This window comes from Labrus mixtus, chromosome 1 (assembly GCF_963584025.1).
Source record: "Labrus mixtus chromosome 1, fLabMix1.1, whole genome shotgun sequence".
Taxonomy (NCBI): Eukaryota; Metazoa; Chordata; class Actinopteri; order Labriformes; family Labridae; genus Labrus; species Labrus mixtus.
The window spans coordinates 21110449-21127539 of NC_083612.1; the positions used below are offsets into that span (position 1 = coordinate 21110449).

A 17091-nucleotide genomic window follows, 5' to 3' on the forward strand; every position below is an offset into this window, starting at 1 on the left:
TTCCGATCCTTAATTGACCATTATGCAAAGAAACTTCTGAGAGTGCAGAAAAGACTGACCAAAATGTATTATTTCATGATTTCTATGATTACTCTGACTTGCCTATTAATCTCTAAAGTAACATGAAGTACAACCAAAGTTTTACAGGAAAAGTCGAACTTGTCAGACCTGATACTAAAGTGAGGTAGGTTAACTAGAAAAGCTCTTGAGTTATGTTCTATATACCCTGCTGGTTTACTTTTTCCCACCTATATTTAGATTTCAGATTTTAGGAGCAGCCTAAAAAGAGCATTTGGATTGAATTGAATTACACTTTAATGAAGCATTCCTTCCACCATGTACCTGCAGGCACCGAGCATAAAAAGATTATTTCTGGCACCAAAGTCTGGTAAACAAACCATGCTATTCCCATGATAGTAAGGCTACCACAGTTAAATTCTCATGTATCAGAGTTGCTATGAGTTTTTGTTATGCTCTTTTTGTTCACAAATGTGTAATTCATTATGTCCTTGTAGCCTTTAATCCTGAGTTGAACTCTACAGATAGCTACTTACAGTAAATGTACTATGTGACTCTACATTACAAGTAATTGGACTTTAAGAGACCACATGATTTTCATTCAAATGTTGTCTGATCTTGTCTGACAAATCTTAAACATTTCAAAGACCTCTGTTAATACCACATATTCTTTATCTTCATTTAAAGTCTAGTTCTAGTCAGGATTTAGTTTAACCTCATTATGGAAAAATACTGTACAATGGGATGAAACATTATGATAATAGGTTACAAAATGATATACCTTTGTAACTACGGCTTAGGTGGAGATAATGTCCTCCACCTCTTTTGTACAAGTGTTCATAAAACTGAACTAGCGGCTTCTCGTGTAACGATTGAGCTATCTTTGATTTTTAACTTGTAGCAGTTTGTATTGATCGTCTCTCTCCTCTGAAGCACTTACAGCAGGCAGCACAAAGGGGACAAGGAAAGCTAACTGTCCAAGGGTACAATGAACCACAACACTACTGTCACAGAAACTGGCTGAGCAGATCACACTAACATACACAAGCCAAAGTAATCACCAAAGCTACCATGGATTGTACTACTTTATTGATACTGCAGATGTGTGCATTGACAGTTGATCGGGTGTCATTTTCTCCCTTCTGTAAAATGAAAGCCTTGCTTGAGATCAGTTTCATCCTCATCAGAGTACTCTGTAAACTGAAGGTCCCAGCAGCTCTTGAGGTAAATACGCCTACATGACACCGTTCTACTAAAATATTCTACAGTATAAAGACAAACTTCCTGTCATCCTATGTAATGAAACTTAATTCACAGGCTTGACCCTGACTGGACTCAACGAAAGTGTAGAAACTGTGTGGGATGCAATCAACCAACAGCCACCAGACACTGGGCAAGGAGTAAGGTATGCTACCTTTTTATTTTTTAACAAGGAACTAGAGGAAGAATTTTCATCCTCCATGTTTTGTTGCGCTGCACCCTGCAGGAAAATGAGCATCTCACATCCTAAACGACTAGGATTGATATCTGTCTCAACTTTCAGACCCTTGAAAACAAACACAAAAACAGTAAAAAAAGAGTCAAGTCAAATCAGTACAGTAAAAAAAAAACTCTTGACCATAGCTGAAGGCTGTAAAAGACACATGTTGAGATTTTGATTTAAAGCACAATTCATAACAACTGTTGTCTCAAGACTTTACAAAAGAGCAGGTTTAGACTTTATTCTTTGTGATATTATCTACAAAGACCCAACATTAATCAAGCATGAGCACAGCACTTTGCATCATTTAGCAAAGTAACAGTGGCAAGGAAATACGTTTCAGTCCTAAGGACTATCCTAAAACATCCCTATGAAAGTGATGAGAGTGTACCAAATAAAATTGACCCATGTATCAAAAATGTGTAAATCCAGAAGCTACTACACCCCATTCTCCCACCGTAAGGGTGTGAAGAAAAAAAAGATTGCTCATAAGTGAGTCTGCTCCACCATTCTACTTTGTTTGAGTCCAGGGAATTGCTTCATAAATGGCCTTTGAAATAAAATGTAATAATGTTCCAATAAAACAGTCCCACTTTTAGAAAAACCATGCTGCAGTTTAACTGTCCACCGTGGGGCTACTAAAAATGTTAATAGCTTTGTGATTATTATTATAATGGCTTGTAGTGGTAGTCTGTGTGATAGAAGTAATTGGTGGTCTTGTTGTTGTCTGGAGAAAAAGTAAGAAAATGTAGACAAATGTACAGCATCCTTTTATTGTTTGACATGAAGTTAATAATACAAAAGTGTTGTAGTTATTGTAGATCACATATTGTTGTCTTGTGACATTATATGTCACATCATTAATTACTTCTTTTCACCACATGGTGGCAGCAGAGTGCAGCAAACAGATGAACAATCGCCTAAGGAGCATATTGTATACTCTTAGCAGGTCTAAAATGGGTCTCAAATTCTTACTTCTTTCAATCAATACTTAATTCATTTTTAATGACAGCAGAACAACTTAAGGGTGACCTCACAGCAAGAAATTACAAAGGGATGTTGGGTGTCATATAATGATTCATTTAAGCAATTTCATTGTGCACGAGGGACCATCTGTTCTGGCATCTATCAAGTTCTAAGGTAACTTTTCAAGGCTTAGCCCCATACAGGTTTTTGGCTGTTTATAGACTTGAGCAAAACCGACAAAAGAGGCCCTGAAGAAGATATAATCATGTCTTTTTAACCTGCATGTCAACAAATCTATCAAGTTAACATGGTGACCATTATGAAAGGACTGGAAAGGAATATCTGTCAGCTGCATCAAACTCGTCCTGTGTTGTTATTGCTGATGTTATCCAGTCTAACATCTTTAAGTCTATGCCATAGTTCATTTTTGGCATCCAGTGACATGGGAGTGGCAAGCAAGTGTGCAGGAATATGTACTTCAAACACACACATTACAAACACACATACAGGGAGCTTTTATGGACTATAATAAGATTGTCAGCACAGATCAAATAGAAAATGATCGGTGAGAACATAAGTTATAAGGATATTTGGACTATGATAGTGAGTTGAGAGCGTATTTCTTTTGACTTCTTGGTAGTTTTCGCTCCTCGTTTGACAGCTGGGTACAGACAGACTGCAGGGTCCCCTCATCTAATTTAAACTCAGGCAGAGAGACGTTAACATGCAACATTACACCTAATTTAATTCCAACCTGATCCAACCAGCTGCTCTCTTTGTAGGAAAAGGTGTCAGTGTTCCACTTATTGACACGGGTAAAATCAAATCGATAACACCCAGCATGTGTTGGTGCAGCATTTTTTAGATCCCAGAATAAATGTCTTCTCTGAAATTAAATGAAATCATCAAACATGTTGGTATTTTTAGTATTTCTCATAATGAAAAATGATCTCACAGTTTTACATGAGGACAAGTAAGAATACTTGCCACTCTTGCTATGCAGTTTTCTGTGACGTTTTATTTATAGATATCATATTTTCTGAATGGAGAAGCATCATTACCCTGCATGAGCTCTTTCTGATTGTGTTTTATCTTGCGTATCCTAAGGTCAAAACCAGGGCTCTAGTGACAAAATAAGCTTTTGTTAAATATATTCAGCTTCCCCGTCAACCCATTGCAACCACCGCAACAGAAGCCATTTGTATAAGAAAAGAATAAACTAAAAACAAAGCAGCTCAATGTGAAACCAGAGATAAGGAAACAACACAAAAGGTCAAATGTCTAAGTGAGACAAACGTAATCTGAGACTGAAAGTGCTACTGGTAATATAATCGTGAAAATGTGATTATAATGTTAGAGTTTGAAACAGAATTGTCTGCATTTTGTGCATTATTTGTATCTGATCATTTTCCCCTTGTCTCACACAAAGGATAATTATTTCTTCTCTTGATAGTATGTTAAACTAAAAATGTCAATGTGTTCATACACTAAGCAACAAAATATAAAAGAGCAGCCCACCATGATTCTTCTGCTATTTGGATTTCAGTATTACCTTCAGTTTGTCTTTGGTTTGTTTGAAAGGTAAATCTAAACATCCGATTATGCTTATCTCAAGCATTCCTCTGGTGTTAACTCTCAGTCTAGCCTAAAAAGCTGATTCATTGTTATCATAAACTCCATTATATGTTTTAGGAGTGATTCACTCGGCAAAAAGGCAAAAACCAAAAGGTTTCTTGCAATGTTTGGGTTTCTTTGGGGATTTTTGCCATGCGGTATCTGATGATGACTAAACTCTGTTATTGTATTTCAGTGTTGTGTTTTCACTCAGTTGAAACACGTTTGCTGTTGAATAAAGAGACTGAATCACATGGTTTATCTGATCAAAAATAATCAAAACTCAATATAATGACTAAACGTTTGTTCCTCAGAGCTAAATTGGTAGTAAGTATTCCTCTCCCTCATTCATTTAAAAATGTAACTGGATTCATTTAATGCATTCATACTGCTAAAGCTTTTTGAGCTATTATGGATCAAAATATAATCTAAAAAATACTGAAATTCTGATGTGTTCAAAGCTTCATTACTTTTTACTCAGCAGATGTTTGAACAGCCGGACAGAAAAGCTGCCACTAGCCACCTGTCAGGTATGCTATATCTAAATAAAATCACTTTAAACACATATTCAGTCTCTACTTTTAATGAAGATGATTATTAGAAAGCCTCTGTTTAGTGGAAATATCTGATTGTGTTCAAATAGGCAACTTTGTAATGTTATGATTTGTAAATGTGAACCACTGCAACTGAATTCTTTGGTGTCTTATAAGCCCATGAGGGTTGGGCACTTTGTGTGCACGACACGAAAATAAATTAATCATCATCATCATCATCATCATCATCATCATCATCAATAGCATGCAAAGGTAGAATCACTACTTAACAGGTTGTTAAGTAAAAAAATTGGTTATTCTTGCTTTCTAACAGCTGGACCCAATTCTAATGTTATGGTACACTTACAATAGAGGACATAAACGCCAGTCACTGAAAATGAAACATTTTGAAAGAAAATACTTAGGCTCAATTCATTAAATATTTCTCTTAATTAAGTTTCTCTTCCTGGTCTAGTTTAGTGGATTCCCATAGATGTCCAGATGGCTGGTTTCCTTGACAACACTCCTTTTCAACTCATCCTGTATAAGCATAAAATCAAGAAGAGGGGATGTCTTGCTTTTGCCTCACCTTTGCATCTGTTTCCGCTTGAATTTGCATCAAAGCATGTGAACTTAATTCACAATCACTTGTGCTTCCTAAATGGACTAATTGATATCCCTGTATTTAACTGACTTGGTGTTTTTCTTTCACTATTTAGTGTTCTTGAATTTTTCTAAACAATGATCAGTGATTCAGTGATCGAAAAAAGAAGCAGTCTTCGAGCATTTCTTCAGATGTTGTCCTTTGAGCAACAATCTTAGATTAAGCCTTGTCTGCATTGTATTACGAGTCTCTTTTTCTGACAGTTACCCTCTAAGGATGTGGATATGTTGTACTTTCCATTTTCAAACAAACAATAGGGCTCTGTGTTTACGGCTCTCGCAGGTCCTCCCCAGAGAACCAGTAGAGTCCTTACACTAGAGTCTGGACACCAGATCTTTGATGATGTCTCTTTGATCAGCGTAATAGCTGCAGTTATTCGCTGAGTGACCTTAGAGCCATAGCCAAACTGGTGTATATAGCTGTGTGAGAGAGAGAGAGAGTTCAAGAGAGAGTATGGTCATTTTTGTTGGCCGGGTTTCATTCTCTATCATTGGAATTGTACCTAATAGGAAAGTGGTTTCAAAGAAAATTGCACTTTGAAGTTTTATCCACAGCAAGACTCCATCTTCTTCCAATTCTGAATGGACTTGAAATTTGCTGTGAAAGACTTTGACAGGCTAATAAAGACCACTGACACTTCAGCCCCTTTCAGAAATGCACATGCTTCTGAAGATTCCATGAACTGTTTTTGGTTGGGTTGTATGTGTGTTTGAAAACGGCTGAATCTGCTTACTCCAGACAACCTTCTTGTAAATTGTCAGTCTCAAGTTGGGGTGAGTAGGCAGAGCCACACTTTTTTAGCAGATTTTGTTCCACAGCACTGCAGTGTTCTCCTTGAACAGAAGTCGCAGCTCCAACTCCAGCCCCCATCTCTTAATCATCTTGGACTAAAGAAGAGTGGATCATCAAACACACCTTCGAGGAGGTAGACCTGTTGTTATGGTGATGTAAATCCCTGATGCACTGGGCTCAAGTCACACCGAGTCAAGCCAATCCAGCACATCAATTTAAAGCCAAGACCACAGGTTTACCTGATGCTGTCCCACAATTCACTTACATTAAACACATTGACACCCACTTTGACCTGAGCAGGAGGCAGTGCCCCTTTGGTTAGTGAGTGTACAGGGCTGCCTGTCCCTAAATCTCAGAGTGGAATACATGGAAGATTACATGGAAGTCAAAAATCACTCTTTTCCGCTACTTCTTACTTTATTTACTCACTATCATGGATGGTTAGGCTGAGCAATCCCACCTTACACTCAGCTGAATTTGTGGAATGTCGCTTTAAGACATACTGTGTTGCTTAGTTACTATAGGTTGTATTGCACCGCGGGTCGGAGACAAACGCAATTTCAATTCCACTGTATGTCTGGCATATTTTGAAATTGACAATAAAGTTGACTTTGACTTTGACTTTGAACGACGTCACTAGATGGCGCCTTGTTTTTATCCTTGAAGTTAGTTTGAGCAGCGCTTCTACCATAGATGCCTGTTACTGAGCACCTGTTTTCCTTTTGCCTCAGCATTGACGTGAGGGTTCATGTGGATACTATTTTGCTCATATATGATAAAGTAGTAGCCGTACAACCAGGCTTTGTAAGGTTGATGTGTAGTTTATAATAAACGACGAGCATTATGGAAACCTCAGGCACGAGGCCAAGAGGCACTGACCCAAACCGTCACAACTGCACAGAAACACCCTTATTTTGGAGGGAGCTAATTTCACTCATTGGTGTTAACGATCTCCTTTGTGAGTGCACTAAGACCAAACGTGTGTTCATCCCTGTTAGGACAGTATTAAAAAATCCATGTTGAGGCAAAACGTGACACAAGTGTCGATATTGAAAACAGTGTACGGCTAATCCCTATAGCCAATATGTGAACACAGCCGGTAATAGTTGGAAAAATGTATTGTGAGCGAGTAGGCATGGAGATAATGTTTGCCTTGAGCAGAGTTTTGTTTCATACTCTCAACTGTTCACCTCGCTTGCTATTGTAGAGTTTTGCACTTTTGTTTGTCTTAAGGAAACATCCTTGAACATGTTTTGGTGATATAAACTCGGAGACAGTCACCACATAATGTGGAAAAGGGACTCTTTACCCCTCTTACTACACATACTATCAGCCCCTCCTTCACCAAAACCAAAAAGAGTATTTTGAGTTGTGAGAGCTCATCCGACACAGAGTGAGGAACAGGAAAATGTAAGGGCCTGAAGATCCTGAAATAATCTTGAAAATGTCAGGAGTTCATGTGTGACAAGGGCTATAGGGTACGAGTTTCTAGCTTTTCAAGCAAGCCAAGTCCATCCGTGGAGTACCACAGCTTGGAGCGTAATAATGTTGTACATCTTTGCTGAGGCAGTGAGCAAAAAAAAGGAATTAAAATAAGCTGAACGATTAAGTTAATTAGCATGCAAGACAGAGGCATAATTACCCTTTTTCCACCATCAATGTGGGACCTTTTAGCCTCTCATCAGGGCTTTCATTCTGTAAATGAAATGTAGTCACACTATTGTTTAAGCTTTAGTTTTTACATCTTCAGGATGATTCATCTCATGTTTTAACTTTAACATGGACCTGGATTTTTTTTAATTAAAATGTATTTTGGGGGGTGCTGGTGGCGCAGTGGTTAGTGCATGTCTGAGTCTTCCAAGCGGGCGGCCTGGGTTCGAATCCAGCCTGTGGCTCCCTTCCCGCATGTCATTCCCCACTCTCTCTCTCTCTCTCTCTCTCTCTGATTTCTGACTCTATCCACTGTCCTATCTCTCAATTAAAGACACAAAAAGCCCCAAAAATAATCTTTAAATAAATAAAATGTATTTTGGTTTTATAGCCTTTATTTGTATAGGACAGTTGAGAGGAAATCGGTGCAAGAGAGTGGGGAATGACATGCGGGAAAGGAGCCGCAGGTTGGACTTGAACCCCGGCCGCCCGCATGGAGGGCTTTGCCTCTGTACATGGGACGCTACTGTACCTAACCAAGGTAAATAATGTGACATTATAAGAGGGATAGTTGCTTTTGAGTGAGTTCGTTAGTCAGTTCAGTTCATTAAATCTCTTTAATATAAGTGGAAATAATTTTTCCATCAAAAACTAAACTATCAGGAAAGAACTATAAAGGGAGTACATAATATAGTCCAGCTTTATAAACAACTACCCATAAGGACAAGGGTATAGGATACAGACAAAACAAAGGGCTGGTTTATAGCTCTATAGATCATGCACAAATAATGATTGTAATGCACCTCAGATTAAATATAACATTAACAGCTGCTCCTGGTGTAATGCTTGAAAACCCTGAATATGGAACATGTGGAAGAATAATGAGAGAGCCTATGTGTTTGCTGTGTTGACTGTATACCAGTCCCCACTGTACATAGTGTTTATGTTATGAAAGGAGGAATGGCGTGACCCACGTAAATACTGCAACACAATCTATCTCCTTTGTACAAGAAGCCAAACTCTCCAGTAAAGTGATAAAGAGGGGTGTGGGAGGGTTTACAGCAATTGTTATGGAAAAAAAAAGATCTTGTGATTGTTGCCTTAAGCCGAATCCGTTCATCAAGGAAGATCATTCAGTGAATTTTAGAAACACCCAGACGTCTTCATGAGTTTTCTGTAACTGATACACCCAGCACACCCATGAAATCCTCCATTCTGAACGGTAAGAGCTCGTCTGAGCGTTGTTTAGGGAGATAACTGAGCCAACACACTGAGCTGTATTAAACTTTATACCGCTCTCTTTTCTTTACAAATAGGCGCGGCACCTTCAGCTAGACTTTACCTGAAGCTGTCAAAAAATTGTACGATGTGATGAAGTGTCTCATCCTTAACACGGCGTGAAACACTTTATGAAAAAAAAAAGCTTAGGACAGATCCACCAAGACATGCCAGGCCAGAAACAATGAGCCAACTATAAAGAGTTTAACTCTGAGACAGAATAACGAGAGCTTCTGCAGCACACCGAATATCAACCAGACAGCAAAAGGTTGAAGTGACTACATTTTAGAAAAAATAAAAAATGACTCTGTCTTGGATGCTGATTTAACTCAGTTGGAGCAGGCATCCCATCTACATACCCTCTATCATTATTGCCTCGTTGTTCTAGTTGACTCCTGATCATGGCGCTTGTTGGGTGCACGTCATCCCCCAGTCTTTTTACCCAAATTTCCTGTTGCTCTTAAACTGTAGTATTGGGACCTTAAGGAAGTTCCATTGCACTACTGTATACTAACATTTGCAGTTGAATGACACTTATTCTGGCAGTGTTGATGCAAATGATGTCTGTTAACAGCCCACTTTTGATCAAACTGTTCAGTGATTCCTGTAATATATCAAAAAGTGTATTTGTCAATGAGGCAGTGATTCCAGACACTCCTCACATGTTAGATTTGTAACCTGGTGTCTCTCTCATCTGACTCCTTGAAATGAAGCCACTTATAGAGCATATTTTGTCTGTGATATTATTATACTTATAATTATTTATTCAGACTGTTAAGTATCCATTTCACCACATATGATGTACTTTTATGAAGTGTGGTTATCATAGGGTAGCATTAGCCTGTCCTTCACTCTCTGTCACTCCACTGGTTGTGATTTATCTCCCGTAAAATAAGGTTATTAGAGAGTAAAGAGCTTTCTGGTGACAGATCTGGGCTATGTCAGCTCCTACATGAGGTGACAGGCCTTGAAATGCTCAGAGAGAAGTTGTACAGTATCCCACAGGCGAGGTCCCAGGGTCAGCACCCGGCCTTACAGGATTAACACACCTGCCACCAGCACAATGAGTTCTAATGAGCACACACTGGCCGCCCCAGTCTGTTAGCAGCAGGCCAAGTGCTTTCTGAGCGGCTCACACCTCAGCGTCAGTATTGAAGTCCTGGCTCTCGAGTCAATACCTTCATTAGTGACTTCATGGCCGATCACTCTCTGAGGCCGAACAAAAGGCTCCCAGAAACACAAAGTGACACATTCCAGGGATTAGCAAACTCTGGCAGGTTGTGCCATTAAGAGAGGTTCAGTTTTATTCTTGAAAGGAATTTGCTTTGACAACAGGAAATAATGTAGGCAGTCTAATTAATTTGACGTGGTGATTTTCCTTCCACTCAATAGTTTGATTTAGCTTGAAGTAGGGTTGACATATTTCACAATATCTGACTCGTTTTGTGTGCATACAACATTTTTGGCAATCCAAAGACTGACAGTTCACGTGAAAAATTGATGAAGAGAAATGCCTTGTTTGTTTGCTTGCTCGCAAGAACTGTTGAGTTTTCTTCGGAACACATTGATTTATTAACAGTTATGGGATTTGTTCCCCCTTGTCTTTATCTGGAATGTAACTTTTCTAAATACATTGACACATTTACACTCACACTTGTCTTCATCATCTTGGTGTATGAGTTATCAAAGTATTGGTGTAGTTGATGGTATACTGATTTTTAAGTTGAAAGTTATCACTCCCTTCTCAAGATATCAAAACAATCTGTGCAGGGACTAGCATTTACATGCTCAATATAAACATTGTCTTGTACTATGTAATGCAATTAGAAAGCAGACAAAGTGGCAGGACACTGGAGACGAATGAGAGATTGAATTAACTTTATGGTTTGTGACACACCTCCACATCACACGTTTAGTTTATATTGCTTGATATTGATCAGAACATCTAATGACTGCGAGCTGGTCGCAACTAGCGTTTCTTTCCGAGGAGTGTTATCCTGTTCCTCTGAGCGAGCTGGTTGTGGTAATGTTACCTGACAGTGAGTCATCCAAACACGGTCATTGAATGCACCACGTATAGGGAGAGGCACTAGGTATGGGCTTATTGGCCCTAATATCAGGGGTCTTGTTGTGATCGATTTGTCTGAAATAAAATGTGTTTAACATCAATTTAGCTGACTACAATTAGTGTTTTTTTCCAATAACACTGTCATGAATTACAGTGATGACAAATGCTCCTTTGGGCACTAGTCACAGCCTGCTCCTTTCAATCATTTTGACCTTGAGACAAGCAAGTCATCAGTTGCTATAGTCATGTCGTTCCAGCACATCGCCTTTGTCAAAGCCCCAGACAGACAGAAAGACACGTGCTGCAAGGGAGCAAATCCACTGAAATTTGCTATTAATTTTTAGAGCTTGGAGAGGGGACAATACAAATTTACCTGATTGCTGCACCACAATTCACTTTCACTTAAAACCCACTCTGATTTGAGGAGGAGGAGGAGGAGGCTTCTGGTCAGTGTGCGCGTGAGACTGCTGCCTGGCTCTGAGTGTGACAGAGCTTAAAGTGACCAGGGGATTTGCGGAAGTGGAAAGTGCAAAAAACTGCAGTTCTTTGGGTGTCCGCTAGAAGCTGACTCCAAGAGCCCCAGAAGTCACACACACACTCAACATTCAACAATACCAGTTTTTACAGCAGAAAATAACATGTTTACAGCCTGGTACAGAAAACAGTATTGGTCTGATTAGTTGTTGTCCTTATGGGCACACACTGTAGTGATATTTATTTTATAACGCATCCGTTTTCATTTTATGAACAATACGAGTTATGAATAGTTAGACGCAGGGCTGACCTGACCGGGAGCAGTGTATCTGAGGGTCAAGAGGCTTAGAACCCGCCTCAGCTCCACCTCTCAGCCTGTCGTATTGATAATGGTTTACCAGCCACCCCTAATCACTGGCATACTTCCTTTTACACTAACCTGTCCATGTTACTGAGAATGAAGTCTAAGGCTCTTTTCCAAAGTGCTGAACATGATTTAGCCTTTTACACTCTGCCAATACCCAAAATCTAATAATTATAAATATGAAAAAAGGGGAAAGAATTAGTGGCCCTTAGGCAAAATCTATCCATAGGACTACCAAGAAAGCTCAAGTTTTCCCTTTATAGTTTTGGCCAAACTGATAAAGTTTTGTTTGGTACAATCTTAAGGTAACACTCTAAAAGACTTGAGTGAATACCTCTAAAGAATGATTTTGTAACAACAACCCTTATCAATGATTTGTGTCTCGAACATAAGTCGATTTTGAATTAGCATGGCAATAACAAGAGCATTGTTTTAAAAGTAACTGTCATTTTAGATAATGTATTTGTTACCAGTTATAAGTCTCAAAGACACAAACCAAGCCTATATTTGCATGCATTAGTCATTTTTATCAATTTAGTTTTATAGAAACATCAGCCTTTGTTTATCTATTAGCACTCACCAGCCAATGGTAAAAAATCATTTTTGTCCTCTTACCTGCTCTTGGTCTCTTGTTTGCAGAGGAATAACCAATTTGATCATTGCCAATATCGGGTTGAATTATCACAATTTAAGTAAACACACCACCTGCTGACATGTGAGAGCCTCGTCTGGAGAGAGTCATTTCCTCATTCAGAAAGAGTTGATGCATGGAAATAGTCTCACAGCTCTTTATGAAGTTAATTGAAGCGGCATGATGATTAAGTGGCAGTGCAGAGACCTCTGATCCCCCAGTGCTCATGCACAACATAATAAACTTTGTCAACGAAGAGCCAGAGTTTGGGAGTCCTGCTGCTTAAAGCGTGCTACCTTTATCAGGTCGTGCTCCCCTACTGATCACCTTCATGACCCCCGGCAGAGTGAGTCAGATGGCAGCGATGCTTCAGAAACTTTAACCTCCGAAAACATGACCTGTGAACCCTGCCGTGACCCTAGAACAAAGACTGTGACATATTCTTTGTCGTGTTCTGGCAGGTTTCTTTTTTTGCATGCACAGGGAATTGAGTTGTGCATATTTCAGTAGCACAACAAAGTTGTAATGAGACACAGAAGCTATCAGACTGGCTACAGGAAACTGTGACTGCATACCAGAGTGAAATATGCTTTAACTATGACTGACATTCCTCAAAACCCTTTGTCTCTCTAATAAAACCACCTTAGCAAACAGCTGTCAAGAAGGACTCTTCAAATTCCTGCATTTCCTCTCAAGAGGCTCAAGACTTCTGGGGACTCTCCAAATAATCCAAACTTGACATTAATGCAACTCCCATTCAGCGTTGTGGGAAACACTCCACAAAGACTGAGACTCCACCTCTGAAACAAAAGACAAGGAATGTGCTTATGTTTTCCTCTGAGAATAATGTTCGTGGTTTTACATTTGCACTTGTTGAATGTGAGATAAAGGATCTATCTATCAGGTCAGGCTAATTTATGTTCCTCCATGGAACAAAGTGGCACATGAAAAGAGACATATGAGAGAGGGTGTTCGAGGGCAGGAAGGCTGTCGTTCACAGGGCATGTAATGCAGTACTTCCCCTTGTTTGATAGATTCAAAGAACAAGGAAACTTAAGGAGGCCTCTAGGTGTGTGCGTATTCCTATTATCGGGAGGACCAGTTAAAATTCCAAGCTTGACGTTGGTCATATTTCAATAAATGTATTGTATGTGCATTTGCAGTATTGCATCAAAAAAGCTGTTTTGAAATGTGATTACATGTATTAAATATAACTGAGAAAGGTTTCAAGTTTACTCGTTTTTTTTCTTTTGAAAGAAAAAAAAATCCTGTGTGAAAAAGTATCTAAGTAGTGAGCATTTTAGTCTTTTGGCATATCAGCTGTTTTTTCAACCGGAAGACGTTCAGAGCACCATGATTTATTGAATAATTTTTATTTGTAACTAGCCTTGTGTATTGACTCAAACTAGTTGATGGAAACATGCTTATTATCTTGTTACTTCAACCAGTTAGTTTAGAAGTGAAGATGACTTTCAGAGTAGAAGTGAAACGTCTTTTAGATCTTCAACCTAGTCCAGTTGCCAGTTGACTTTCTTGATAATTTGATTCTGTTCAGCAACAAGGAATCAGGGTGGAAGCTCAAATGTTTGTTCACAGCTTTGTGTGTCATTGTTTAAACTTTGAAAATGTGCTAAAGATTTTATTTGAATATTTTAAAAAGGACTTTAGAAAACTTTACTGCACAGCAGGGAACCACCAATCAATCAATAATTCCTTGCAAAGGAGTAGCAAAGAGAAAATGTTTCCTTCAAGATTTGCTCAACTTAGATCAACAATAATTCAAACACACTACACACACTTTGGAAAACAGAGTTTATTGCAATTAAGGTGGACTTCATTAAGAAGATAAAGAACACATAGGAGAACTTTTTCTTCCTGACCTGACATAAACGATAACCTGACATGAGAATTGTCTTTACAAGTGTTATTCCCTACACTTTTGCTTTAATGGGACTTTATTTCCATTTTAAGCAGCTGGCTGATGAAGCTTGGTGCTTAATGTTAAATATCCTGACCAGGTTCAGATCTTGGATGTTTTTCAGTTGACAATGTTTATCAAAGATCATTCTGCATTAAGACTCAATCATATAGGAAATAAAGAACTCAGTGTCTGTCGCTCTATCAGACAGTCTGATAACCGTGGCGATCATCTAGAGGTTGTTTCTGTCTAAGATAGCAGAGCCTCACTCTGTGTCTCTGTTTTGACTCCCCACATTATTATGTCTATAGATGTTTTCTTAATCACTCAGTGTCTGGGTCACTCTGGATGGTGTTGTTCATAATCTACAGAATAATCCCTCACATTTTACACCTCTATGTTTTGGCTGCTGTTGCTGAGGTGTGTGTAAGTGTAGCAGGAGTTGTAGAGAAGATCAGCCACAAACCACAAACTTGTTAAGAGTCAAACAGCAACAATTTACAGTTTGTGGGTCATTGTAAAGAGTGAAGAGGAAACAAATGAACTCAATATTCAGAACCAGTTTGATGTCAAAATAGCAACTTTCTTGAAGAGATTAATACTTTATCCCCACAAAAAAAGAGCTCTTAACCCAGATTAAGAACGATGTAAAAAGTTCCATGTGGGGATTATCATTGAGAAAGGATCCGTTTAAATTCACTATTACTCTTAATATAAGAGTGAATGCCATGTATTTCAGAGCATCGTGATCCCCGAGACTGAAGTTAATAAACCAGTAAGAAAATAATGAAATGGATGTAAAACTCTAAACCAGAGACTCCCACACAGGCTGGCTGTCAGAGTCCTGACTGTGCAGAGAACTTAAGCCAGTGTCTGAGTCGTCATCGTTCACACTGTGAGCTTTTGACAAACCCCTGGCCTGCTCCACCCACTCACTCTTCCTCTCCAAAGTGCTCATCATCTCCGTCTCATCCGCCCCGTGCTGACATCTCTCCTCTCTGTCTGTTCCCTCCTCTGTGTCCAAAGTGTTCACTTTATCCAGCAAATCCCTCATTTCCTCCTCCCTCGCCGCGCAAATCTCATCGGTCAGCTCTAAATTGCTCCAAATAGCTTCCAAATCCGTGTTGAGGCGCAGGCCGATGTATAAACTTACGTCTAGCTGCGTCCTGATCCTCTCTCCTCTCAATAGCAGCTCGTTTTCTGCGTTTTCTCCTCTCAGGAGCAGCTCGTTTCCTGTGTCCGCCTCTGTGCAGTAGAGGGACGCTGTGTCACCTCCGACCTCTGCGTCTCCGCTCAGCATCTCCTCCGTCCTCCGCTGCATCCAACGCTGATTCAGCTCCTCCTGCATATTCTGTGTGATTATGTCTATAAGAGCCTCCTGCTCCCACAGCTCCTCTTGCAGCCTGACCACCTCCTCACACTGCCGGACATACTCCTCGAACTTCACAAGAGTCTCAGCTGAGCACAGTTTGTCTCCCTCCCGCTCACAAGAGGCAGCATCCTCCAAATAGGTGTCCTGCACATAATTGACCCCATGTCTCTTCATTCTGTCAAAATGCACTTTTGCCTCGCGCCTCTCGATCTCTGAATCCAGCTCTGTAATTCTCTGAATCTGCTGGCGAATTGTATGATCCTGAGAAATCACCAGATGAACCAAAGTTTCCATCTGTTCAGCGGAGGACACATCCTTGTGCGCCGCCCTTGCCCTTTTTTTATTGATCTTTTCCAACTTTCTGAAAGCTTTCCTCACAATCCGACGCTGTTTCTCGGGTGAAATGCCACCCATGGGAGAACGAGTGGTCCCCTTTGTAACACAGGGACCGTGTTTGCTGGGCACCACGCGCGCCTCCGCGCTCCGGGCTCCGTGGTTTGCCAGAGACACTTCGCTTTTCACCAACACAAACTTCACGTTCCTCTGCTCCTCACCCCACGCGACCCAGAGCCGATAGATCTTGGTTTTATTTGGCAAAATCCTCTCAAAGCCTCTCCACTTCTCCACGATGCAGTAAGGACCTGAGCAGCCGGGGAGCGATGTGGAGAGGCCACGCCGAGAGTCCTGGTCCTCCAGAAGCACTTTGACAACATCCGCGCAGGTTGTGCGCTTCGACAGTCCAAAGACGAGCTTTTCCTCCCGGCAAACCCACACTGAAATCTTACTCTCCTCCGACTCCATCGTGAATGTCTGCTCGACTTCACTTCAACATTAGAAAAAGTCGTTAAATCTGCTTGTCTGACGAAAGGCGCGGTTATGTCATAACTCAAGTCTTCTTCTGCGCCGGAGACCAATGTGAGAAGTTAGGGGGGCTTTGGCGGTCCATGTGTCCCTCTGTGCACTTTTATGAAGCCAAATCCAGGAAACTCTTCTGGTGTGTTGATGCTGCGCCCTCATGTGACAAGCACTGGCATGCATCATTATGAAGACTTTAAGTGAGAAGTGATTTTGAGTTGAGATGATGGATTCAGTACTAAGCTGTTGTTTCCCGAGGCATGTTGTTTTGTTTTTTTAAGTTGTGATAGTTGTTATTCATTTAGAAAGAGTTATGTCTTTTCACTGCCAAACTGTCAAAACTTCAGTGTTTGAATATATTGTAATCAAAATACATTTTATACATTTACTGAAATTAACCTGAGTGCTTAAAAC

The 17091-nt window shown here is 40.0% G+C and overlaps 1 protein-coding gene across 1 annotated transcript; it reads right to left on the bottom strand.

Annotated features, from left to right (window-relative positions):
• Nucleotides 1-14336: 14336 nt before the first annotated feature.
• Nucleotides 14337-16849, bottom strand: rassf10b (Ras association domain family member 10b). The gene has a single exon (XM_061037962.1). The coding sequence runs from the start codon at nucleotides 16621-16623 to the stop codon at nucleotides 15256-15258; it is 1368 nt and encodes a 455-aa protein (XP_060893945.1). The 5' UTR covers nucleotides 16624-16849; the 3' UTR covers nucleotides 14337-15255.
• Between the last annotated feature and the right edge of the window lie 242 nt (nucleotides 16850-17091).

Bases quoted from the DNA above. Each gene is read 5' to 3' on its own strand.
- rassf10b (XM_061037962.1), bottom strand. From the start codon at position 16,623: ATGGAGTCGGAGGAGAGTAAGATTTCAGTGTGGGTTTGCCGGGAGGAA.